Source organism: Penicillium malachiteum, assembly GCF_028827825.1.
Source record: "Penicillium malachiteum strain IBT 17515 chromosome Unknown utg000001l:1.0-8184562.0:1.0-8186909.0, whole genome shotgun sequence".
NCBI lineage: Eukaryota > Fungi > Ascomycota > Eurotiomycetes > Eurotiales > Aspergillaceae > Penicillium > Penicillium malachiteum.
This window is the reverse complement of record NW_026643094.1, coordinates 3,176,184-3,201,034: the sequence shown is the minus strand read 5'-3', so window position 1 is coordinate 3,201,034 and position 24,851 is coordinate 3,176,184. Positions and strand designations below refer to the sequence as shown.

General features: G+C 46.7%; 9 protein-coding genes across 9 annotated transcripts; 4 read left to right on the top strand and 5 right to left on the bottom strand.

Moving 5' to 3' along the window:
* Positions 1-231: 231 nt before the first annotated feature.
* N7483_001205 (Zn(II)2Cys6 transcription factor) lies at positions 232-2,256 on the top strand (the record flags this gene model as incomplete). Its single annotated transcript, XM_057084643.1, has 2 exons — positions 232-796; positions 875-2,256. 2 exons carry the CDS (start codon positions 232-234, stop codon positions 2,254-2,256), a joined length of 1,947 nt encoding a protein of 648 aa, XP_056950792.1.
* A 1,110-nt stretch (positions 2,257-3,366) lies between these two features.
* On the bottom strand, positions 3,367-5,896 carry N7483_001204 (PDPK1 family serine/threonine-protein kinase; the record flags this gene model as incomplete). Its single annotated transcript, XM_057084642.1, has 2 exons — positions 3,367-3,720; positions 3,782-5,896. 2 exons carry the CDS (start codon positions 5,894-5,896, stop codon positions 3,367-3,369), a joined length of 2,469 nt encoding a protein of 822 aa, XP_056950791.1.
* Positions 5,897-6,435: 539 nt separating this feature from the next.
* Positions 6,436-7,160, top strand: N7483_001203 (uncharacterized protein; the record flags this gene model as incomplete). Its single annotated transcript, XM_057084641.1, has 2 exons — positions 6,436-6,949; positions 7,021-7,160. The coding sequence occupies 2 exons, from the start codon at positions 6,436-6,438 to the stop codon at positions 7,158-7,160; spliced, it is 654 nt and encodes a 217-aa protein (XP_056950790.1).
* A 1,395-nt stretch (positions 7,161-8,555) lies between these two features.
* Positions 8,556-8,900, bottom strand: N7483_001202 (uncharacterized protein; the record flags this gene model as incomplete). Its single annotated transcript, XM_057084640.1, has 1 exon — positions 8,556-8,900. One exon carries the CDS (start codon positions 8,898-8,900, stop codon positions 8,556-8,558), a length of 345 nt encoding a protein of 114 aa, XP_056950789.1.
* A 757-nt stretch (positions 8,901-9,657) lies between these two features.
* Positions 9,658-10,146, bottom strand: N7483_001201 (uncharacterized protein; the record flags this gene model as incomplete). Its single annotated transcript, XM_057084639.1, has 1 exon — positions 9,658-10,146. The coding sequence occupies one exon, from the start codon at positions 10,144-10,146 to the stop codon at positions 9,658-9,660; it is 489 nt and encodes a 162-aa protein (XP_056950788.1).
* Positions 10,147-10,993: 847 nt separating this feature from the next.
* On the bottom strand, positions 10,994-12,255 carry N7483_001200 (oleate delta-12 desaturase; the record flags this gene model as incomplete). Its single annotated transcript, XM_057084638.1, has 2 exons — positions 10,994-12,136; positions 12,196-12,255. The coding sequence occupies 2 exons, from the start codon at positions 12,253-12,255 to the stop codon at positions 10,994-10,996; spliced, it is 1,203 nt and encodes a 400-aa protein (XP_056950787.1).
* A 3,594-nt stretch (positions 12,256-15,849) lies between these two features.
* Positions 15,850-16,438, top strand: N7483_001199 (carbohydrate binding domain-containing protein; the record flags this gene model as incomplete). The annotated part of the gene is made up of 2 exons (XM_057084637.1): positions 15,850-15,983; positions 16,072-16,438. The coding sequence occupies 2 exons, from the start codon at positions 15,850-15,852 to the stop codon at positions 16,436-16,438; spliced, it is 501 nt and encodes a 166-aa protein (XP_056950786.1).
* A 1,258-nt stretch (positions 16,439-17,696) lies between these two features.
* Positions 17,697-19,643, bottom strand: N7483_001198 (protoporphyrinogen/coproporphyrinogen oxidase; the record flags this gene model as incomplete). Its single annotated transcript, XM_057084636.1, has 5 exons — positions 17,697-18,707; positions 18,782-19,132; positions 19,213-19,293; positions 19,434-19,503; positions 19,561-19,643. 5 exons carry the CDS (start codon positions 19,641-19,643, stop codon positions 17,697-17,699), a joined length of 1,596 nt encoding a protein of 531 aa, XP_056950785.1.
* A 2,640-nt stretch (positions 19,644-22,283) lies between these two features.
* On the top strand, positions 22,284-23,813 carry glfB (uncharacterized protein; the record flags this gene model as incomplete). The annotated part of the gene is made up of 5 exons (XM_057084635.1): positions 22,284-22,411; positions 22,476-22,543; positions 22,693-22,910; positions 22,979-23,386; positions 23,448-23,813. 5 exons carry the CDS (start codon positions 22,284-22,286, stop codon positions 23,811-23,813), a joined length of 1,188 nt encoding a protein of 395 aa, XP_056950784.1.
* Positions 23,814-24,851: the final 1,038 nt, after the last annotated feature.

The following is a 24,851-nucleotide window of genomic DNA, read 5'->3' as shown; positions in this document are numbered from 1 at the left end:
CTTTCGATGACACATGCCTTCCTCCTCCCCCATACTTTTTCTGGAGACGACTCCGGTGATACTCTGGAACGGAAATTCCGATCCTTACGACGCTCCTCCCACCTAGCGATGACCAAGTGGTCCTGTCTACCGATCGCCGATTCTTGATCACGCGATGGCGAGTGGCCAAGCACACCCGCAAGTGGCTAGCCTGATTCTATACGGATTTTACAATTCAAATCTCCATCGATCATGACAAAAGGGTGCTATACATGTCGACGCCGTCGCATTATCTGCGACAATGGCCAGCCCACCTGTCGAAAATGCCGAGATGCGGGGAAAGAATGTCTGGGCTACCAAAAACCATTGGTATGGGTCAAGGGTGGGGTTGCTAGTCGAGGCAAAATGATGGGTCGCAGTTTCGATGAGATGAAGAAGTCCTCTGGGAAGGATAAACACCAGAATCAAGCAGTAGCAATGGCACAAACATTCGAACCAGATGTATCCCATATCAACTCGGGATTCTTTCCTATACCTGAATCCTCGTCTGATACAGATTCATCTCCAAATTCGGGGCCCCAGGCCAGTGCGGAGACATATTGGACACAGGAGGTTCTAGATACAAGAGACTTTGAGGAATATTTTGGTTCTTTTGACGAGGCAGACTTTATTGCTTCAAATTTACTAAATGAGCGGGAAAATGCCATGGTTCATGTCCCACGAAGTACACCGATGGAGTATATTCCAGCGCCATGGGGATTGGTTGATCCATTGCTGAAAGATTTTAATCACACTTCAAGATTCTATCTTAACCACTGTATGCATATTCTGCTACTATATTTTACATTTTCTTTTTATACACGCCCAGTCCATCGCTAACCTCGCCTACTTTCAGATAACGAGTACATGACGAACGATTTCCTGATTTACCCCCAGCTCAAGAACCCATGGCGAGATATTATCTCGCTAGTTGGTCACTCGCCGCTTCTAGCGCACGCAATATTGGCTATAGGAGCCTTGCACTACTCGCTCGTATCGAATTCCGACTCCTCGATGATGCCTTGGTCATCCCATAATCCCTTGAGTATCGACGCTCCTTTGGCACCCGAGGATATCGAAAACATGATCACCCCAACAAGTTCTCGCCAAACGACTTCAAAAGCCTACCACCATTTCTTGGAATTCAAGCAGCGTACACTCCATCAGCTATCCAAGGCCCTATCGAACCCTGCTACGCAAAAAGACGATATTACTTTGGCAGCTATTGTCGTCCTTGCTCTTTTGGATTTATTCGAGTCTGGCAGCGGGGCATGGAGCTATCATATTGAAGGCGCGAAGAAACTATTACGAAGTCGACCCGAGAACACCCTCGGTCAAGGCATTGTCCAGGGACTTGAGGCAGTTGCCATAGATGGGTGCTTAATCATGGAGATCATGGGATCCACGCTCGCACGTCCTGGGGCTCTCTCCAAGCCATTTTACCCTCAAACCATGGGACCAGCTATGCTCAAACGTCTCGAGGAAACGTCCTGGGTTGGCTGTCCGGCCTACCTTCTCGAAGTGATTTTCTTCGTCCACACACTATGGTATCCTGACTCTGAGCTCGCAGCCGCAGCTCCTAGACCCACAACTTTGGGAATCTCCATGCAACAAGGCCAACCACTCTCCCGAGAATCATATGCTCAACTTCTCCAAGGAATCCGAAGTTTCGACCCTGTCTCCTGGGCTCGAGAAATGCAAACATATTTCTTCCTTGATGATCTCTCCCCACGCATCGCCCTAGCTAGTGCTTACCAAGCCGCCGTTTACCTCTATACTAGTCGTGTCCTCTCAAGAGCCCGAGAAGGATACTCACCTCCGTGGACCGACACTAATCTTCCCTCAGACCACTCCCAGGCCTCTCACGATCTTATAACCCGTATTTGCTCTGTTCCTACCTCAGACCCCCATTTCAAGTGTCTCATATGGCCGACTTTCATTGCCGGTGCCGAATGTCGACGTTTAGAGCAGCGTTCGCTTGTTCTTGAGAAGCTCGGCTTCCTCTATCAAGCCGTTGCGAGTGTCAATGTCCGCAATGCGGCATGGGTTCTTCGACTTATGTGGCAGAAACAGGATCTAAAGCGCCGAGAACGTGAAAATGTGCCTATTGGCCTTGTCGATGGACTTCTACCGAGGGGAGCTTTCGATCAAGAGCTTAATGATGACGATACGTTTGATTCCTCTTTTGATTGGGTGGATGAGCTGGACGCATCTCGCCTTGACTGGCTATTCATTTGATTTGCGCACTGCCCGTGCGTTTGATGTATAAAAATGGGGATACCAGTTCCTCTATTCTTCAACCTACATATTGGCTGTACATAATTTGAACTTGATGATGTATATGATTCAATTGACGATTTTCAAGGTTACTACTAGTACACGCAGGATTGGACAGTTAATACTTCGATTAATAATGCGAGCTGTTCATATTACTCAGAAAGAAAAATGTGATGAGAATCGGGTATATCAATTTTTGAATCCGGGCACAATGGAAATAAGAGACAAGGTCTGCCATGAGACATGAGAGATGAAAAACAAGTGTGTATAAGAAGAGGGTAGAGAAAATAAAAAGAATTGTCACAAAGAAGTAAGCATCAGTCCAAGGAATTACTGGTGCTTAGGGGAAGGAAATGGTATATGAGAGCAATCCACAAAACAAGGATTCCGAAGAGACAAAGCAAATATCCAGAGGAATGGAGAATAACCGAGAACCGTCCTGATCCAACTTTTTGAGGACAATAGGAGAGATAGAGATAAAGAGAGAGAGAGAATAAGAGAATTCTTCGGCAATAACAATGAAACAACCGCACAGTAACAAATTTCTTCACTGTAGCTGAGAACGCTAGACAGTAATCGACATCTCAGAAAAGAAGTCTTCAATAAAGATCGCCAGACGTAGAAGAAAAGAGTATGCATCAGATCGGAGCAGAAGCAGGGATATATAACAGGCAAGAAAATGAGGGTCAGGGAAGAAAGAAAAACACAAAAGTGAACTATTCAACAGGCGACGCAATGATGAGAGGGGGAAAATAAGCATGCTCCCTCTCCAGTTCTAAATGCAAAACATGTCCCTATACGAACAAAGCACGCTTGTCATTGTAATATGCAAAACAGAAGAAATAACCAGTATGTAAAGGAGACATCTGTCATCCTTGTGGGAGACCTTGACTTCTCGGGTCGATATCCAAGTTGAATGGCTAACAGCTCAGAGACTAAGCTGATAAAGCAAAAAGCTAACCAATTGCAAGAGCCATATTCAGGATTGGATGTCATCGGAAGAGAGTCCGGGCGCCCGGGGGAAGTAAGGCAAGAAAAGGGGGAGTCTCTCGAGAGTGGAGCTCGGCGGTCTTAGAACACGGCAGCGAGACCATTCTTAGAGTGACGCCGACTGAACCTTTTCTTTCCCTTCACGGATTCCGTATCGGCTTGTTGTTTGACCAAAGTGTTGCGTACCGGTGGTTGGGGCACGTTGTTCTCATTCTGGAGGTCTGAAGCGCGGTCAAGAGTGTTGGCATGGCTGGAGAACCCGGAGGAAATTTCTCGGAAAGCATCTTCGGCGGAGTAAGGCCCGGAGCTTTGTTGCGTCAAAGCCATCTCACGCGCCCGATCAAGTGCATCTAACCATTCCTGTGCTGATAACGCCGTAGCCCCGATGTTGCTCGATGATGGCTTAGGGTCCTCAAAAACGAAATGCTTATCCCTCTGGAATTGAAGTTAGTAACAAAAACACATATAAGATGTATTTAACAAGATATTCACTTACTGTATCCACGATCCATGATGAGTGACCCTTGGAATCGGTTGTGCTCCTCCAATGCGTGCCAGATGTAAGAAGAGGGATTTCGAGTTTCGCCTTCTTTTCATCGCCACCTGGAGCTGCTAGAATAATTCTTGCAGAGGATGTGACCATAACCAGCCGTTGGCGTTTCTTAGTTGCTGTGCTCGAGAAGAAACGTGAGAACTTCTTTGGGGCTTCCGGTTCACTGCCGCCATTTCTAGAAGTTGGGCTGTGTGATGCAGGAGATGAAAGCACAACCATATTCCCCAATTTCAGAATGCGCTCATTGGATCTACTCAGCACTGGCGACCATTCGATATCCAGCTGGCTTGGCGGAGGCAGCTCTGTGACTACCCTAGGAAGAGCGCGGGAGCTGGAATTGGGCGCATTAGAAGGAGCCGTCGAGATCGTGGGAGGAAAGCTTTCGCTGCTGTCGCCATTGAGTTTGATGGGCTCACGAGGAGGTGGCTGATAAGCCTTAAGACGAGGAGCCTTCTGCTTCCACAGCTCAGGTCCCCAGGTAATGCCGGCAAAGAATTCGTGGTTTTTGATGTGCTCGATTTGCAACCGTCGGGCGGGCTCAAGTACAAGAAGACGCTCGACCAGGTCACGAGCAACAGAAGGGAATCCGATGGGAAATTCATAGTCCAAGGCCACAATTTTTTGGAATGTTAGGTATTCATTTGCGGCTTTGAAAGGTGGGCGGCCGACCAATAACTGGTAAATGATGCAGCCGAATGCCCACAGGTCACTTGCCTTGCAGGCATTCTTTTCCGTCAGCAATTCAGGGCTGACATACTCTGCTGTGCCAACAAAAGAGCTAGCTCGCTCTTCCTCTGGGAAGTCTGGGGAATCAAGGGGCGGGATTGAGCTGGTGCTATCGGTTGGCCGTGGTGAGGATTTGAGTATCTTTGCTGTACCGAAATCGGTAATCTTGACGTGCATCTGATGGTCAAGTAAGACGTTCTCGGGTTTCAGATCTCGATGGATCACACCGCGCTTGTGCATATAATCTATTGTGTCCAAGATCTGCGCACCGTAGAACTTGGTGCACTCTTCATCGAAGGTGGTCATCCGCTTGAGAACACCTAGAAGCTCACCACCCTTGCACAGATCCAGAACAAAATATAAAGAGCGCTCATCCTGGAAAGTATAGTAGAGTCGCACGATACCCGGATGGTCGGTCAGACGGTTCAATGTGTCCTTCTCAATATTGACGTATTTCACCTTCTTCTCCTTGATGATGTGTCGCTTGTCCAGTATCTTGATCGCATACTCTTTCAATGTCTGTCGATCTGTCGCAAATGCCACTGTACTGTATGATCCTTCTCCTAAAGTGTTTCCAAACGAGAAATCCCGGACACCTTTCTTGACGTATCGCGAGACAGTCTTCCCGTTGGCGTCCACTTCCTGTCTTACTGAGACCGCAGCACCGCGCTCCTGCCAATCCTCGCTATTATGTGGTGGGCCGTTCTCCATACCGTAGGGACCTCGAGACATTGGTGGTTGGCCGGTTCCTCGGGCGTGTGCTCTGGACGACTGACGCATTACAGCCGGTCCATTGGCCGGAATGTGAGTTGTTCGATAGGAACGGTCGCTATGAGAGTTATCCCGGACAGGTACACCTGCTTGTAGGGCTGCGGCAACACCCCGAGCGTCCTTTCGTGAGTGCGACGTTGATGTGGATGAAGCCCCAGAGTCTGTTCGCATGCGATATGAGTTATCTCGGGGCAAAACGGAGGAAGATCCGTTGACGTAGACAGAGGAAAGGGGGCGGGATGGATTCGGCGGAGTAGAGTGTGGATGAGTCGAGTAGGGCTGATAGGGACCCGATGGCTGTGGGAGATCAGGAAATGAATAGATGACGGACGAGCGATTGTCGGGTACAGGTGCATCGACAGGTGCAGGAGGAAATGCCGTAGGAGCTTCCTCAATCGGCGCGGGAATCTGTGGATGTGTTGATACCGAACCGTCCGGTTGGCCGGATGGACCAGATTCCATCGAACCAGCGGTCGCGTCCTCTGATGGAAGCGGCGAATCGTCTGGATTTGCTATCCGAAGTCCTCCCAAGGACTGGGATAGACTAAGATCCCCATTCATGATGGGCGACCGAAGCTAGATTTTTGGGGGAGGAGTTGTTGACCTCGAGAGGGGAAGAGGAAGAAGGGCGGGAAAGGGGGTGGATCAAATTGAAAAAGGCCAACGAATTATGGCGGGGATGGCAAACGCAACGGAGGCATGATCCGATCAGGTTAAGAAGAAGCAGAGAAGTCAAGGATTCAAGTAATTAGAAGGAGAAAGTAGAAGAAGCAGGAAAAAAAGGATAAGAGGGGCGGAGTCCCAGATACTATTAGTATGGGTTAGTACTATTTACTATTAGTGTCCCGACTAGATTGCTATTAATACTTCAACTTCTTCAGATTTCAATTTGTTCTATCAATTTCATCTGGAAAAATTACATATATATTAATATATCTAGAAGAATGTCTCTTTTTAGAGTAATACTCTTATCTGATAATGTAACGACTCAGCGAAGTGAGGTGTGACTGCCTCTCTCCACGACTCTCTTTACCCTCCTCTGTGCTTTCTACATACTTCGACATCACCCTCCGGTCTGATATGCCCCCTCTAACCTCAAAATGATCCGATTCCCGCCCACAATGATCATGCTGGGGGAGGAGGAGGTTTTGGCTGCTCTGGCTGCTATCGATCAACGTAGACTTGCCAACAATCGCAACGATTTGGACGTGAAAGATGAAGCAAAAGCTGAACCAGGCTACGATCGAACCGCATCAAACTCTACAGCACCTCCTAACAGTTCAGGAGGAGACGGATGTATCAAAACCGAGCACGACAATATCAAAACCGAACGTGATGATGAAGCTCACGGCTCATCCTACGCGGCAAATCACTCTACGGGACGCACCTTCGTCATGGACCCAAGCCCAATGGGAGAAAATCCTTCTTTGACAACCGAGTTGGCCCACCTAACAGTGGACACCGTCAATGACTCCGCTACAGCTCGGGATTCATCTACTGTGGCTCGAAAGCCGAATGGCGAGTATCAGTATTGGTGGGACGAGCCAGCGTGGTCCCCGGCAGCGGGATATCAGAAAGAGAACAATGACATGCGTCACTCACCCGGGAATGAAGGTCTGTGCAATTTCAACAGGATGATCATCAGTTTCAGACCGATGATCGAACGATTCACTAACATATAGCAGAGAACTACCGTCCCCCGAACCCTTCCCTGGCTGCATGGGCCCCAACTAATGCTGAGCATTCGTGGCTTCTTCGCACTGATCAGGTTTCCCGTGAACCGTGCCGCCGTGTCGGACATAACTTTCGCCGCCGTTCCATTTAGACACAGTTTGACAAGTCCGGTTTAGCTACATCTGCGGTCTCGCCTGCCAATGTGGTGGATCCCGGTCTATCGCACTAACAGGCCCCATATGGATCGGGAATTGCGTCGCGCTTCTGTCAGGTGGTGTTCATGAGAAAAATGTATGGAGTACACTCTGGATGAATGTTTGAATCAATGCTCCAAAATGTGTGCAGATGATTATGATTGATGCTTAAAAGCTGTTGAATTTGAGAAGCCGCGCGTGCTGTCTGGCGGTCACTACCAGCTTATTCTTATTTCTAATGAAAAATGTTATCTTTTCAAGTCAACTTGCCTACAACGTCATTTTTCAAGAGATAAAAATAATCACACTTCTTATTTGCTAGTCCCATAGGATTGGACGCCATCTTTCAGTTTTGTGCGATAGATGAATCGTACAACGTGTACATTCACAGAGGTTGGGCTGAAACCATGATTCTTAGAGCTATGTATAGTTCGGATGTGCGCCGGTGGGGGAGCTCCGATCCAGAATTCGTCTCCCTTTGGATGACCCAGTAACTGACGCGTCCTCCCGCTAGTATAATTTAGTTGAATTTGGAAAAATTACTCCTCATTTTATTTAGCAGGAATATGATTTGTTTTTTCCTTGTTTCTATACCTGTCTCATTGTATGTGGTGGTTATCATATTCATCACTGAGATATTCACATATTCACAATTTCACGTCAACTGGTTTAGAATCAGCTTATCAATGTCTCAGATTTCAAAATGCTGCAGCCTTTAGCTCGTAACTAGTAGGTTTTAACCGACATTTTTGAAGCTCTAGGCCTTCGTTTACTCGTTTATCTAATTCCACAAATTATATTAATAGAAAGAAGCGACGTGGAACAAGGCTAGAAAAACCCGATCAATGATTCGCTTCAACCCCGCACACTACGTACTTGACTCATTCTGGGAAATGTATACGAGTCAACAGAGAATTTTGCTAGGAGTAGGAGGTTCAAATATTTGAATGTCTTATAAAATATAGAAACATGCATATGCAGTGTATATTGTGAATCTGACTTGGTCCATTTGGAAATTCGCGGCTTGGGGCTGAGTTTGTCCAGTGTTACAGCCTCGCCGGAAGGACCCCTTGATTACTTCCAAGGTTGAGCCTTATAACTTGAAAACTGGAAATTTGGAAGCCTTCAGATGTTCAGATTTCAAGTTAAAGGATTCAGGAATTCCCAAGGCTGTGCTCCTGCAGGACTGTCGTCTATGTTTCACCCTCCAGGGCGTATCAACTGATAGGTCAAGGAGGAACCTTGGAATAAGATCCGATCAATACCTGAAGTTGATATTCATTCAAGCCCTGTTGAACAAAGCCTTGTATCGTCGGATTGTCCTGGATAGCAAGCAAAGAAGTAAAGAATACTTATTCGCTCTTGGACAACTGCTTCAATCTCTCCTGTCGAGACTTCATCAATTCACTGAGAAATTCAATCTCAATCTCCACGCGTTTCTTCTCATCCACATCGCTTGATGAGGGCTTTGATATCGATGAGGATTGTGTAGGCTTTGATGGTATTTTTTTGGGTCTCAGAGCAGTGAAAAGGTTCACAATGAAGAGCACAATGAGGACGATGATCGCAAAGGCAGCCAAAACAGCTAGCATAATTGGGCCAATGGTTGTGAAGAAAACCTCAAGGGTTGTGGCAAATATCAGGAAGGCACGGCGGAAGACGGGCTCATCGTCGCGGGGGAACTCATTGTAGTACATTTTTATATATTTCGAAATCCGAGAGATCTCGGAGTGAGTGTGTGTGAATGATGTGGGAAATAGTGGAAGATGACAAGCACTTAAATATCCCAATGGTGTATTTGAATGACCTCATCGGCCACCTGCAGTGGGCAGTGCCTCCAAGATGTCGGGAGACTACGGAAGGTGTCACGCTAGCGACAGGAAGATTGCCCGGTGTACATCCATAATATAGCAGGAAAAAAGGCGCAAAAATGCAATAAAAAAGAGCCTTTGTCAATTCCAAAGCTCTGCTCCAAACTTTTTGGTGAGTCGCAGGACTAACTAAGATTCCAAGGTTAAGCTTGGTATCAAGATGGGCATTTCGTGCCTTGAATATAACCCATGAAACGATTTTGTCTCAGGTAATTACTCCAAAGGTTACATTATCACTTCAAAAATTTGATATTCAAGATAAATGTCCGCAGATCAGACCACCATTCTAACTACATATGCTCTTTTTTTGAGAGAGAAACAGCACATCAGATTCAACCACGTCAAGTTCAGATAACATGTAAAGGCGGTGTTGAAAGCGGTCTCAGAATTAGCCCCAAACATGGGTCCATGAACGCCCTACGGGCACCAGGGCAAAATGGCATAGCCGCATGACGGCATTGACGGGGCAACAACTTCGAGGCTCGAGTTGTTCGTTCTCTGATTTTTAGTCGGGCCCCTAAAATCTGCGCCCCGTTTCCATTTACCAGGCAGCAAGACCCTCCCGTTCCAGTGGGGGCGAAAGCTACTTCAGCCCTTCGAGTTTCTCACGACGAGTACGTAACATCTCTTCAAGGAACTCAATCTCGAGCTCTGTGCGAATTCTTTCATTCAAATCATCGGCAGATTCCTTGGTTCTCGCACGATGTAAGCGAGAGATATCTGCATCGCTCACGAATTTCCTTGATTCATGTTCCTGGTTGAAGAAAAACGCGCCCACGAAAAACCAAAATACTGCAAAGCCGAGGACTAGAAGGGCTACAGTTGGTGGATTGCCAAAGTCGACTTCGACGATATACCCGTGACTGAAAAACGCAAGGTTTATGAGTAGGAGTAGGAGACCAAGACCACTGAAAAGGCCGATGCGATAGTAGTATTTGATTCGAGACTCTGACGTGCCGTTGATTCGGGCACAAATGTAGAGAGTGAATATTGCGAGGGACCCTGCCAACACTTGCATGATGGGGAGGTAGGAAATCGAGTCTAGCACGTATTCAATGACCTCGTCCATCATTCTGGTCGAGTCGGGACACATGTACGTACACATATGCATGCACTGGTGTATATCCATGAGTTCCGAGTCGTCCATCATTGCGGTTGAAACAGTGCACTGGCATATATCCACGAGTTAAACAGTTTGAGTGAAAAGAAATTTTACAATTGTCGATTCCTACGAACTTGAAGTTCGTTGGCGGCTTTGTTGACTGCATGTGGGTATACGTAATCGCGATGCTGCCTAAACTAGTTTTATTAGCTGCCAGTGACTAGAACAAATCGGGAAGCATTTTAAGATAAGAGAGCATTCAAACTGAGGCCTTTGCATTCACATATCAGCCTAAGGAAACTTATACCTAGGACTTGGAGTGATGTTTGGCGATGGGACGGAGTCGTAGGAAATGAAGACTGCCGAACAATCATACGCCGATATTCTTGCGTATGTGTATCATCTTAAAGTGACAGGGATTCCGTTTCCACACATTTTGTAATGATCTGGGGCTGTATATAGCTGCTTGATCAAAGATGGACAGTCGTGTTAGGATGATGGTATGCATAGGGCAGGCACCTGGACATGTTATTTTTGGATCAATGATAGGTACTTTAATTGGGCGCCTTGTCCGTGCCAGACCCAGACTTCAAACGGAAAAGATAAGATCAAAGATCTAAAGTTCCTATCATATTGGATTGGTCTATACGGAGTAAATGACAGAAGATCACGATGTTCAATGTTCAATGCTCGAATTTTGAATGCATGCACTTGGGCTATGAATGGGGATATCTATCCTCTAGTCTATCGGAGATCTCTAAATATACAAAAAAGCAAATCGTACAACAAGGCAAGTCTATCAGGTCTGTAAAGTGACCTAGTTGCTCTTCTTCTCCGCCTTCTGCGAAAGCTTCCAGTGCAGAGCACCCTCGGAATCAGGGTCATGCACAACCTTGCAGGTGTTGAAGGTATCCACCAATGACTTCAGGAACATCTCCTCCTCAAGACGGTATTGGTCGCCGAGGTAAGGAACAATGGCGTTGGTGGCCTCCTCAGCGTGGTAGAAGGGAATTCTGGGGAAGAGGTGGTGGATGACATGGTAGTCGATAATCTCGTGGAAGAAGTGGCGTCCAATGAAGCCAAAGCGTCTGTCGACAGTGCAAAGAGCTCCCTTGACGAAGGTCCAGGCCTTGTCGTCGTAGTGAGGGACGGTGGGGTGAGTGTGGTGCAGGTAGGTAATAGCCACCAACCAGTGGTGAACCCAGAAGTAGGGCACGACGTAGAGCAGAGCAACCTTCCAGAAACCAATCTGAGTACCGAAGTAGTAAAGAGCACCTGCAACCATCAAGAGACCCAGGTCGGTAATGGCGATCAGATGCGCTTGCGCACCAGTGAACAGGGAGCCCAGAGGGTCGAAATGGCTGTTACGGAACATCTTGGCGGGGGTTCCCTTCTCGGGAAGACTCTTGGGTCCAGCGCTGACATTGAAGAACATGTACAATTGCCATCCGAGAACTTGGTGTCCGAGCAGGGTGACGGCGTGGTAGAGAGGGGTTTCCTCAACCAGCTCCTGGAACTTGCTGAGCAAAGTAGGCTCTTTCTTCGCAAGTTCAGATTCAGTAAATGGGACGAAAACCACATCCTTGTCCATGTGGCCGTGGTAACGGTGATGTCTGGCATGGGTAATCTTCCATGAGAAGAAGGGAACCATCAAGAGCGAATGAATGGCCCATCCGACAACATCGTTGAGCTTAGAGTATTGCGAGAAAGCTCCGTGACCACACTCGTGACCAATGATCCACATGCCGGTACCAACACATCCTTGGAAGAATGTATAGAGAACCCAAGCAGTAGCCCGGAGGGCGGGTGTAGGCAGGAGATCAATCTTGAGAGCAAGCCATACCAAGATACCAGCATAGACAAAATCACGGAATAGATAGGCAAATGACTTAAGAGCCGAACGCTCAAAGCAATGAGCTGGGACCTTGTCTCTCAAGAAGCCATAAGTGATATCCTTTGCCTTTGTTTGAAGTTAGTATTATATAAATCATTGAGGGTTATACTAGAAGAATGAATTACCTTAGTGTCTCCCTTCAATTGAATGACAGGGTCCACGGTCTGGATTGTAGAAGAAGCCATAACTTGATTTTTCTTGTTCTATGAAGAACAGTAAGATCTAAGTCAGTTGTTCAAAATACAAGAATTTGAGAAAAAAGCAGGCCCCTTTTTCATAATAAAGAAAAAATTTAAATTTTTTAAAAATTATTTATTTTTTTTAATTGACAGAAAAACTGCATGAGGAATTGATTGGCCCCCTGGAGTACCTCTAACCTTCTAGACGTGGATGGCCCCCTATCCATGGGTTTGAGTCTAATGGTGGGCCAATGTAAGAAAGGTATTTGCGGACTCCTGAGTCGGAGCCCTGGAGTTTCTGGAACTCGCTTAATAACTCAACGAAACCGTTGAGAAGACGTTGATTTTCGGAAGCATCCTCATGGAGCTTTTTTCTATTTCGGAATTTAGCGCTGAATTTTCATTTTCCGAAGAGACATGATAGGTTGTTTTGCCACTACTAGGTTTAAGTCTAATCATTAGTTCTCATTGAGCCCCTGATATTACTCTCTCTGGTTGTCAATGCATCTTTTTTTCTCTTATCCCCAGTTGACTCCGTATTCCGGAGTAGAAATTTTCCAATGTCCCTTTTACTAGATGAAGTTAGTATCTCGTAAGGCAAATTTTTGCCCCCCCCCCCACGGAAGAATGTGAGGCATTTGCATTATCACAATGCCGGGGCTGCCAGGGTCCAGGAATCGGTGGCGAGGTCTCTAGCACGTGAAAAGTCTAGATTAACTGCCCGAGATACAGACTCGGAGTAAGGAGTTGATCCATGTCTTAAGTTCCAAGGAGTCGATCTCACATGGGAGTCGGAGATCTGGAAATGTTGAGTTGCACTGGAAAGTGGATACCGATATGTAGAAACTAGCCTCCAAGCTAACCACCAAGGGGGACTAGTGGTTAAGCTTGACACCTCAACAAACGATTTTGATATTTGATAATGTAAGGGAATTTGGAATCAATTTTATTTCTAGAACAATTGAATTTTCTCCGTATTAATTGAGATCTAAAGGGGGAAAAGTACTGGTAAGAGGAAATTTCATGTAGAATCTCAATACCCTTTTTTTTTTTTATCTGATTCTAATATACTTTAGGGATCCTATGTTTTTCCATTGATTCCCACCTGGAAAGTGAAATATTCAATCCTTCGAAACTTTGTCCAGGTCAAATCCTAACGCTACAAGGCTGTGCCCCCCCCCCCCCCGGGGCCATCCACTTCCCTTGTGCGGAGTCAAGTAGGAAACCCCATGTGGACACCGTCTGAAATGGATTGATCCAATTTTTTTTTGGCACAACAAACCATTGAATCAATATCGGCCCCTGTATTGGACCGCGGGTATATGAGCCGCGATGATTTCCGCGCACTTTCAAATGTTGTAAAGCATCCCTAGGACGAAGCACGGAGTACACGGCAAGGCTATACGGAGTTCCTACGGAGTACTCACGCTGGAGACGCGGTTTCAAATTAATTGAACCTTAGTCATCCTTTGTCCTCCAGGGGCCTTACATACTCGGCCTTACGGAGACTCACTCCCGAGGTCTATTCCGCCCCTGAAGAGACGCGTGTATTGTCGTTAGATTCACGCGCGAAAGCGGAGGTCGTGGATGTTGGGTCCATTGAGTCTCTTGAATGATCCGAATACGAGTATTCCGATCTCAAATGCCTGGGTCTTTTCGTGAGACGTGTTTGGAAGGAGAACACCAGTTGGCATTAATCTCTACGTAGACCAGTGGACCCAGGCCAGTTGAGAAGCACCGAGCGGTAGACTCCTGCCCAATATCAATAGTTCTATACGCAGGGATCCTTCGCTCTCCGTACGATCAATCACTATACTCACAAGGTTCCAATGTTGATGTACTAGATTATGTACGAAGTACGGAGTACTGATTCATGCATTACGGATAATAACGAGCACTTGAGCTCATCATGATTTGATAAATCTTCCGCACTGACAGTTAGTGTGATAGGTTTGCTTACGTCGCTCGAGTTTTATTCGAGTTTTATCATACCGTGACGCCACGTTCGTATACTTTGCACTAGCCGATGCACTCGAATCCCAGTCAATCAAATGCTAAAGGATTATCGAGTAAATAATATTGCCATGGCCATGCACGTGTCGGAATTAATTCACGGACTCTTCCCAACACTTTTATCATTCCGGGGCTACCCTTTCTTTGGAATCTCACATCTGAGCAGCACTTGAGCGTGCTTATGTATTTCTAGGAATGTTTCTGACATAATGCTATTTAGTATGGATACAATGACTGGGAAGCAAGACTCCTATAAATAGTCTATATGCCCAGGTGGACTTGGTAGCCGAATAGCTTCCCGGAGGATAATAACATAATTTGAACCGGCACCAGAAAACAAACTTATGATCAATAATTCAAGTCGCTCCAGCCAAGAGCGCTAAGAGACTGGTTGGTGTGAGATCGTCAAGCAGGTATAACTTGAATGCCGTCAGCTGTGAGCTGAGAAACTACGCTGAGTGCTTAGAGATATTTGGTCGATAACCAGATTTTACATATGATCGACCAAACAAGTTCCAAGGTTTGATATCGATGATTCAGGTAAGAGATGATTGACATTGATGTCGAATCATAGTGCATAGCATGAACAACATTTAAAAGCACAAATTCTCCATAATTGAAACAAACTTGACTTGTCCAATGATGGCACAAACATACATGCTAGTGGATCCATTGATTGATAAAGCAAACGTGCATTGATCCATGGATATCATCATCCTTAATAATAGTATTGATCACCTGCATGATACTTGGACACCCCTTCCCACTTCAAGTTTCCTTCGGGTGTGACCTTCATCAAAAGGTAAAAGAAAAGGAATCAGAGTCCATTTTTGTTGACAGCACCAAAAAAAGCCTAATTGCTGCTTTTAAGACAAAATTGGCAAAGTCATCTTGGAGGTCAAGCTGGGAACTTGAGCTCAGAAGCTTCAAATGTTCGATATCCGGATACTTTGAAACAATATTCTATTCTTAATCCATCTAGACGGCTGGAGGCCATCTAAAACTCTCGAAAGGGTATCGCGCGACTCATAATATGGCTCCGTAGCATAGTGAGCTTCACCTAGGGTTCATGAAGTGTTACACCTTATGCGCCACGGAAACCTTCTATGTACTCACTGTGGGCGCAAGTGCTTGTCAGAGCTTGTCACAATGAGAGACTCCACCGGGAGCCCCCACAGAGCTGGCGATCACCATAGTTGGACTAACATATTGACCCGAATTGTTGAGATTGATGAAATTCCAGATTAGACTAATGGTATTGAATTTGAATATTCGATCGAAACTCGAAGCACTTCAGATGTCTCCCATTCACCCAGAAAGATCAGCAAAGCGGGTCAGATTACATCCAAGTCATCAGCTTCCTTCAAACCTTACTGGCACTTGAAAGCGGCTAGTCTCAGCCCTGAAGGACCCTGATTTTCCTTGCAAGGCCTCCAAGCGGTAAAACCCGCATCCCCCATCGTATATGTCTCAGACAGAATGAGATGATATAAACCAATTTTGCGCACTCGGGTTCAAGTTTTCAGTCAGTATCAATCTCAACCCATCCTCCTTAATCTCACCTCTTTCCACTACCCATTGATCGCAATGGCCCTCTCAGCGTGCAATGCCATCGTGAACCCAGGCTTCGAATCTGGCGTTTTATTCCCATGGCGTACCTCTGCCGTGAACGTCGCCACAGTGAGCAGTGGAACAAGCGCATATAGCGGTGACTATTACTTGTGAGATATACCACCCTTTCCCCCATTAGACACTATTCTCCTGAACAAAACATTTTTGAGGCACAAGCCGATATCAAGACACATACAGGAGCTTAGAAACCGCCATCGACAACGGCTCCAACACCATCTCGCAAGTCCTGAAGAACCTCAAGCCGGGAAAGAATTATACCTTCAGCGCGGAAGCCCAGGTTCCCTACGATAGCTCGGAGTATTGTGGGATCTATGTATCCTCGGGTCACAACACTACGAAGGGTCTCATCACATACCAAAGTCTGGATTTGGATACTTTTGGTTCGTGGGTAACTGTTACTGGTAGCTTTGTGCCGAAGAAATCCACCGAGACGATACATGTTGCGGCTGGTTGTGACTCTGAGGATAGCTCGGTGACTGGGTTAGTGTGGCTTGATGCTATTAGTCTTGTGCCTGAGAGTGGATGCGGGTCGCGGTCTGATTAGATCTCTGCTGCGAATACTAGGAAGATTGATGATGTGAGATCACTCGGACATCCGAGTCTGGGGGCATATTTGATGTTGGTGTTGTATATAGTTCAATAGTATAACCTGTGGAACAAGTTGCTCTTTTGGTTTTAAGTTTTAAGTAAATTGGGAGGAATTAATATCTATCTGAAATATTCAGACTAATTATATACCTGCGGAGATCCTTGTTCTTAGTATCACCGTACTATGCCTCAGAATTCCTCTTCAGACCAATATCAGGCTCATTTACCCTTCCACCAACTCCAGCACATAAACCCCAAAATTAAAGCTTGCAGTCCAGACCCATATTCAATTCCACAAAAGCCTCACCAACCCTGGAACATAAAAAACAAAAAATATTTTTATCCCTCGTCCTTCGTGTTAGTAAATGCTTGGCTCCAGGCACGACCCACATAAACCGCCACTGAAATAACCTCGCCGCGGTATCCAACCAGCACTGAGAACCAAATTCCTATCGACTTTGGTTCCGACGGTTATTTTGTTAACCTTGGAAGAGGCTTATGTTTCTATTTTCAATCTTTTTTTTGCCCTGGATTCCATCCACGGGTCACGGTGTTTGTGGGTACTGACCTACCCATGAGATATCTGGAGAGAGAAACGTTGGTAAGTGGCTGCACGTGTCAGTGATGGTCAACCGGTAAAAGATTTCGGGGGCTTGAAGATGTGGAGATTGGAGATCCCCAGGCACATTACGGAGTACCTACTCCGTACTAAATCCATGAGTACGTAGCGTTCATTAATGCGGAGATCTTGGCGTGGCAATGACGGTGGCGATTGGGGCAGATCAGGAGATTTGTTCCACTTGATGTACGTAGGACAGCGGTGTATCATGCTAAGTGGGCTTACAAGGATCATGGTGGAACAGGTGCATTCGTCAACAGGGGGATTCGATTAGAATAAGCAATCTTCGTATGTCTAAAAAGTGTGTATCACGAAATTGAAACAAGACCACAAGCAAATCCGGCTCTAGGTGACAAGCAGAAGTTAAACAAAAGTGATGATGGGAAGTTATTCACATGAAACGCCAACAAGATTGTCTCCCAGATGCCGCTTCAAATGCTCCCTTGGACATGTATATTTTTCCATAATGGTGTAAGACCTCGTTTCAAGTGTATCCAGAAGAAAGCCTCGGCTTCAAAGAGGCGAGAACATAAAATAAAAAAGGGGGAAATAAAAGGGTGAATAAAGGTGGAAAAAGAAAAAGAAAAGAAATTATCTACTGCTTGTTCTTGGCGAAGACCTGGGCACCATCGACCAGACGACGCTCGGTGTTCTGGCGACCGTTGACGAAGTCGGGGTAGTTCAGGGTCAGCTCAACAGCACCGTTGACAATGTTGTCAACAGCCTCGACACCCAGCATGAAAGAGTGGTCCTGGTTACCGACCTCGTAGCGCCAGCTACCGAAGCGACCACGAGACCAGATACCCTTCTCCTGGAGCTTGGGCAGAATCTGAGTGAGGGCACCCTCACGCTCCAGGCTGGGGGTGGGGTAACCGTGGTCGAAGCGACGGTGGTAGGTAGAGACAATCTCATCACCGGGCTGGAGCATATCGGTGTTAACGAGACCCTGGATGGAATCAGCCAGGAGAGTCTCGTGGTTAACGGCCTTCATGGAAGACTCGGAAACCTCCAGCATAATAGACCAGTAAGGACCCTCCTTAGCCTCGGAGGAAGAGGGCTTGGAGCCATCAGCGAGCTGGAGGGTGGGCAGCTTCTTGGACTCATCGGGCTGGTTGTAGGGGGAGTAGTTGGAGAAGATGGTGGCACGGTAGAAGGGGCAGTTGTCCTCGGGGAAGTAGAGCCAGCACTTGTCACCGATGCGGTCGGGACGAGCACCACGGATACCAACACCGATAACGTGGGTGGAGGAGTAGAAGAGCTGCTTGGTGAGAGGCATCAACTCCTGGTCGTTCATAGCCTCAGCGAGGAAGTCAACAGCCATGGTGGAGACGAGCTTGGAGTAACCAATGGTGGTACCGTCAGCCAGGGTAACGGTCTTGTTGTTGGCGTTAACCTTGGTGACCTTGCCCTTCTCACCGAAGCGAGTGTTCTCCTTGGGGATGGTGTTGGCAACAGCAATCCAGATACCACCGGTACCGTCGCGGGCGGGGAAACGGAAAGTAGCGTTGGGACCCCAGTTACCGGCGGTCTTGTTGAGGATGACATTGGTGGTCACAGCCTTGAGGTTGGGGGCAGCGACACGCTCACCGAGCCAAGCACATTGCATCTGTCGTTCAAAATGCGTTAGACACAGGGATTATTTGGAAATTTGCGACTGAAGAAGACAATCAAGTATCATACCTTAGTGGTAGGCACAGCCCAGACCTTGTAGTTGTAAGGACGCATAAACAGGTCGGCAATACCAGTACCCATCATGCGAACAATCCACTCGTCGAAGTTCTTGGGCTTGGTGCTGGCAACACGAGCCTCCATAGCGGCATCGATCATACCATCAATGCACTTAACCTGCTCCTCCTTGGGCAGCATGGAGATGTTGTTCTGGAAGGGGTAGGGAACCCATTCGTTCTGGCAACGAACGTAGGAGATACGCTCGTGGGTGTACCAGTCCTCATCCTTGGGGAGGGCCTCGTCAATGCAGTCATCGAAGTACTTATAGTGGGAGAAGATAACGTGGCCACCGACGTCGTACAACTGTCATGAGCGCGTCAGCTGTGTTTGTTCCCCCCAATTTTTATCTGCCCCGCAAAATGAGAGGATGGAGAAAAACGTACGAAGCCTTCAGGAGTCACGTCGGTGGAAGCCAGACCACCGGGGGTCTCGTTGGAGTCAATAATCAACCATGAGGGGCCGTTCTAGAGATAATTGAGTTAGTTGAGTTAGTTGAGATCAAATTCATCCGTACTACCCCTCCAATCTTAACCCCCCTATTTTTCTTTCTCTGTCTTCGCGCCTGTTACGGCCGCATCTTTTAAACTCAGAAGTTGGGACTTACGATCTGGTTGAGACGCTTAGCAGCACCGAGACCAGTAGGGCCGGCACCAATGACGAGAACGTCAACAGTACTAACATGAGGTTAGTTGTTTTGACCGAATTGCGGTGAGGGGGATTTAAATCCATACATATCGGGGTGGGTCATTCTGCCTTGTAGGAGGTCCTGGAAGCTAGGCACTCGTTTGAAAGTCTTGCGAGCGATGTTCAGCATAGAAGATGAACGAGCAGCTAGGAAGACTGCGAGAAAGCGATTGGGATGAAGGGGATAATAAGGAAGTTGGAGAGAGGAAAGTGGGAGGACTCACAAAACCGTGGGTAGGGGTAAAACGGACCCGGCACTTTCAGCGGTGTCGCAGAGTGGAGTGTCCTGTGCCTGTTTCAGGTTTCCACCCACCACAAACATACGCTAATTTGCTTTTCTTTACATTACTGGTCTATTTCTCTTCTACTGGGTTTAACTGTGGCTGCTGGAGACTGAAGGAAGATCCAAGGTCCAGACCCATATCACATTGGCCCAAAAACCCTTCTCAATGGCTGCATTAGGGAGACTTGTTTCCCTTTCTCAGGGGTGGCGTCTGTTCTACATCCCGAACACGTACGCTCCATTTTGCCTCCATTAAGGAGTATTGAACATGAACATGGATTAGTGATGATCTGATTGGTACAGAAATATAACCTTCAAGTGTGATCTGATTTGATTTGATTTTTTTTTCTTTTTATTTCAACCATTTATTATTATGATTATTATTTTTTTTTTCTGAGGGAGATTTGACCCTCCGAAGAGTCAGAGCTATCTCTTTGCCCATTCGTCCTCCTCCGCCCACTGGACCCTGGCGTTTAAACTATCGAATCGATCACAATGCACGAACGACCGTTATTGGTCTGGGGTCTTATCGTATCAAATATGGGACGCGTATGGAGTTCCTACGGGATCTAGCAGTTTGCGGAAATCCTAGTATGCCCAGGATGAATCAGGAATGTTGTTATCTTAATCGGAGTATTTGGCGTCTGACTCGACTTTCTCGACTTCATAATCATTATCATCACAATTTATTCTCCTTTTTCTATTTTTTTTTAATTCAAATTCAATAAATCCCCATCGGGACTTAAATGGAACTAAAAAACGCCACCGATGTCGTTTGGCACGTTGTGGGCAATCTCTGGTCATAATTTTAAACTAATCTATATCAAATTTCTAGATACATCGTGTCTGGTATAGAGTGGATTCATTCAAAGCTACAAGATTTACAGGGTCTACAGAGTTTCAACGTTCCACCCAAGATTGTCATGATACGAGCACTTGAGTAGAACTCACCATTGTATTAAAATTGGGAGATGAGCTCCGGAAGTCCGCAGATGATCATCTTGTGTTGAGTTCAGGGTACAACCAAGTGTGCACAGGCGGGATCCACTGATTGTCCCTCCCTAAATAGGGAAGAGACAAGGAGGATCTTAACGATCATCTCTCCCTGGATCTCAATTGATTGAGTAAACACGTATTAAAAGGACCACAGCGACAAAAATAAATCAAGTGGTTCCAACCTCTCAGGGCTGGGCAAAAAAATAAGATCGTCAAGTTCAGTTGATTTGATACTCATATATTATGAAGAACGTCTAGAACGAGTGAAACCAAAAGCTTCTTTAGGAACTATCCACCATTAGATCCAACTGTGTTTGTTCTGGGGCCCCTGCTTTTTCAGTTTCAACTTTTTTTTTACTTTTTCTTTCTCCTTTTCCTCCCCCTGTTCCTTAACCCAGGTGGACCATACACGGTCCCTGAACGGGGCGATGGCGTCAGACACAGCCTCCTCAAGGCGATCGCCGCATTCTCCACCCGTAAGGGACCAGGACCGCGCGCTGGTCCAGCGGGCGACTGAACGCGGGTCACAGTGGGTCAGACGCACAGTTGCTTGCGTAATGTGGTCTCTGTCAACTGATGGTTAATTTGGATCAGCGTGGCTCTGTGACGAAGCAGTTTTTAATCTCAAACCGAAAGAGGGGAGTTATCACAAGAAAATACGTTACATTCCATCAAGTCCGGATTGGGAGGAATAGAATCACACCAGGATCTCAAAAAACACCGTTCTAATTATAGTACAAAAAATCATCCATAGAGATAAACATAAAAGTTCATTTGCGGCTCGACAAAAAAGACCACGAGAAGAGAGTGGAGAGAGGAGTTGTGGACACCTGGTGGCCTGGTTTGGTTTGAACAATTCTGTATTGTAATTTATTGTAATATATTCAAATGTTCTCTTCCATATTCTCCACTTTATTGAGTCTGATCTATCCTGAAAAGTACAAGTGGCCTTATCAAACTCGTGTTTGATACAGTATTGGTATGATAATAAACGGTAAATATGAAATAATCCACCTGGGCAGTCCTCAACATCTGGACTTAACCTTGGAATTAATACAATGACCTATGAATATAATAATAAAAATTCAAGTGGACACTTGATTTAGCATTGGATCTGTTCAGCCTGTTCAGCCCGGCCAGCCCCGTTTTTTCTCTCTCTCTCAAGCTGTTTCAAGCTGGTTGCAGTTCTCGAGGCTCCGCTTAGCCATTTTGCCTTTTACTTCGGTCAATTCCTCTCGAAGTACGTACTCCATTCCAATTCCAATCCTCCTGTTTGCGCTTCTCCGGTTTTGTACTTTTCTCTTTTTTTTGGGTCCAACTCCAATCACACTCATTAATCTTTGAAACCTTGGTGTTTTTCCAGTGTTCTTGTAATTCTACTTCTTCTCCTCACCCCCCGTGGCTTCCTCCGCTTTTGGCCAAGGAAGCCTTTCGCGCCCCCGGCCCTTTGAACTACGACAATTCTTCTCCGACCAAACTCGATCTTTCATTATGAGCTCCGACGGCGAGAAGGTCCGTACCTCCGGTGAGGTCGTGCGCGAGCAGACTCTCCCCACGGTCAATCCAGCTGCTCAGCAGTCTGAACCCAAGGCCGCTCTCCACCCCGCAGTCTACGTGAGGTGAGCTACCATCCCCTACACCTCAAGAGGAACACCAGGAGACTAATATCGGGGGGGATTATAGTGTCTGGATCACTCTCAGTTCCAGTGTCATCTTGTTCAACAAGTACCTCCTTGACTATGCCAACTTCCGTGAGTCTCATCTTTCCCCGCTTATCACTGATCAGAAAGGAATCAAGTACGCTAACAGATCTGGATACATAGGTTACCGTATGTCCCTAGATGCCCCTCATACCTCCTGTTGCGCCATTATCCAAATATTCTGACTTTGCTTTCTTCAGCGATTATCCTCACAACATGGCACTTGACCTTCGCGACTATTATGACCCAGATCCTGGCTCGGACTACTACTGTCCTCGATGGCCGTAAGACTGTCAAGATGACCGGCCGTGTCTACCTCCGCGCGATCGTTCCCATCGGACTGATGTTCAGTTTGTCCTTGATCTGTGGTAACATGACATATCTATACTTGAGTGTTGCTTTCATTCAAATGCTGAAGGTGCGTTTTGAACCCAGCCCATTGTGGATGCAAGTCAGGAAGGCCGAACTAATTCATGCTTTATCCAGGCTACTACTCCCGTCGCTGTCCTCCTGGCTACTTGGGGTATGGGTATGGCTCCCGTCAACTACAAGACCCTCGCGAACGTCTCAATCATCGTTGTTGGTGTGGTCATCGCTTCGTTCGGTGAGATTAAGTTCGTCATGGTCGGTTTCCTCTTCCAGCTGGGTGGTATTGTCTTCGAGGCCACTCGTCTGGTCATGGTGCAGCGTCTTCTGAGCTCCGCCGAGTTCAAGATGGACCCTATGGTTTCTCTGTACTACTTTGCTCCCATTTGCGCCGTCATGAACGGTTCAGTTGCTCTGTTCCTGGAGGTTCCCCGTGTGACCATGGAGCAGATCTATGGCGTCGGTATCTGGATCCTGATCGCCAACGCTATGATCGCTTTCTTGCTGAACGTCTCGGTTGTCTTCTTGGTACGTCATCACTTATCTCTAAAATAACACTATTGGCTGGCTTGCTAACTTGTGTCTACAGATTGGCAAGACTTCTTCTCTGGTCATGACCCTGTGTGGTGTCTTGAAGGATATTCTCCTCGTAGCCGCCTCAATGATGCTCTGGAACACCCCGGTCACTCCTCTCCAGTTCTTCGGTTACTCCATTGCTCTCATTGGTCTTGTCTACTACAAGCTTGGTGGTGACAAGATCCGCGAGTACACTGGCCAGGCCAACCGTGCCTGGGCTGAGTATGGCAACACCCACCCCGCCCAGCGCAAGTTCATCATCTTTGGTGCCGCGGCCCTGATCCTCTTCCTCTTCATTGGTTCTATCGCCCCCAGCTACGCCCCTGAGTCCGTTGATCGTGTGAAGGGCATGCTTGGCGGTGCTACACCTGCCAACTAAACTTCATGATCTCTCTTTTTCGAATACTCGAAGATGACCCGTGAAACAGATATCCGTGGTATTCCCAATGGATTTTTATGAGCAGGAGCCCACGAGTCACATTGCTACATACACATGAAAACGGAGAATCCGACCCGTGACTCGTGGGCTGTGATGTGGCGCAATTAGCTAGCTGTTGTGGATAGCCGTTGGGGATGCAGACAAACAACAAACGGCTTTTAACATTCCTTTGCCTCTCCTTTTATTTCCCCTTTTCTAATCCTTCTTGAGCCAGACACGGCGACATGCAGGAAATCCCGCTTGTGTCCGGTCCTTACCCTATACATTCTCGCGATGTGATAAGAAATGGATGGCTACTTCTGTTTCTTACTGCTTAGCCGCATTTTTGACCTTCTCGCAACCTGTCGTTGCTTTCCTTTCCACGAATATTGATTTCAAGTTAGACTTGCACGAGCTTTGGTGTCGGATTGCTTTTGAATTTTTTTCTTCTTTTTTTCCCTTTTCTTTCTACTCATTCGGGTGTTTTCTTCCCTTCATGTCATCATAGTACTTCCAATAGACTTTTTGAGAGTTTTAATATTTTGGTTGAAAATTTTTTTCTTCTGCTCAGTACTGGTAGCTCTACTAGAAATGAGCATTTGAGGCAACCCCAGGCTGAAAGTAAGCTAGAGCCCCAAAAAATGATCCTGACTTGCACAAATGACAGAGGTTCCAGATGACGACGGCCGATATTTCTGCCTAAGGTGTCCGTTATCAGACGCATAATCCATTGAGACTTAAACTGGTCTCCACGATCAGACTTGAATTGTCTGTAGCGAGCGTGGCCGAGTGGTTAAGGCGTCAGATTTAAGTAATTACATGAATCCTGATGGATAATTCCGCGTGAGTTCGATCCTCACCGCTCGCAGCTTTTTTTTTTTTCGCCTGGCTTGAGGGACGGCTGTAAGGCTATATACGTGTTGCCAGGAAACTCTACCTCGGAACACTAGTCTCATGGCGCTCTCAAGGAAGGTGCCAGCCTGGCATCATAGGCTGATA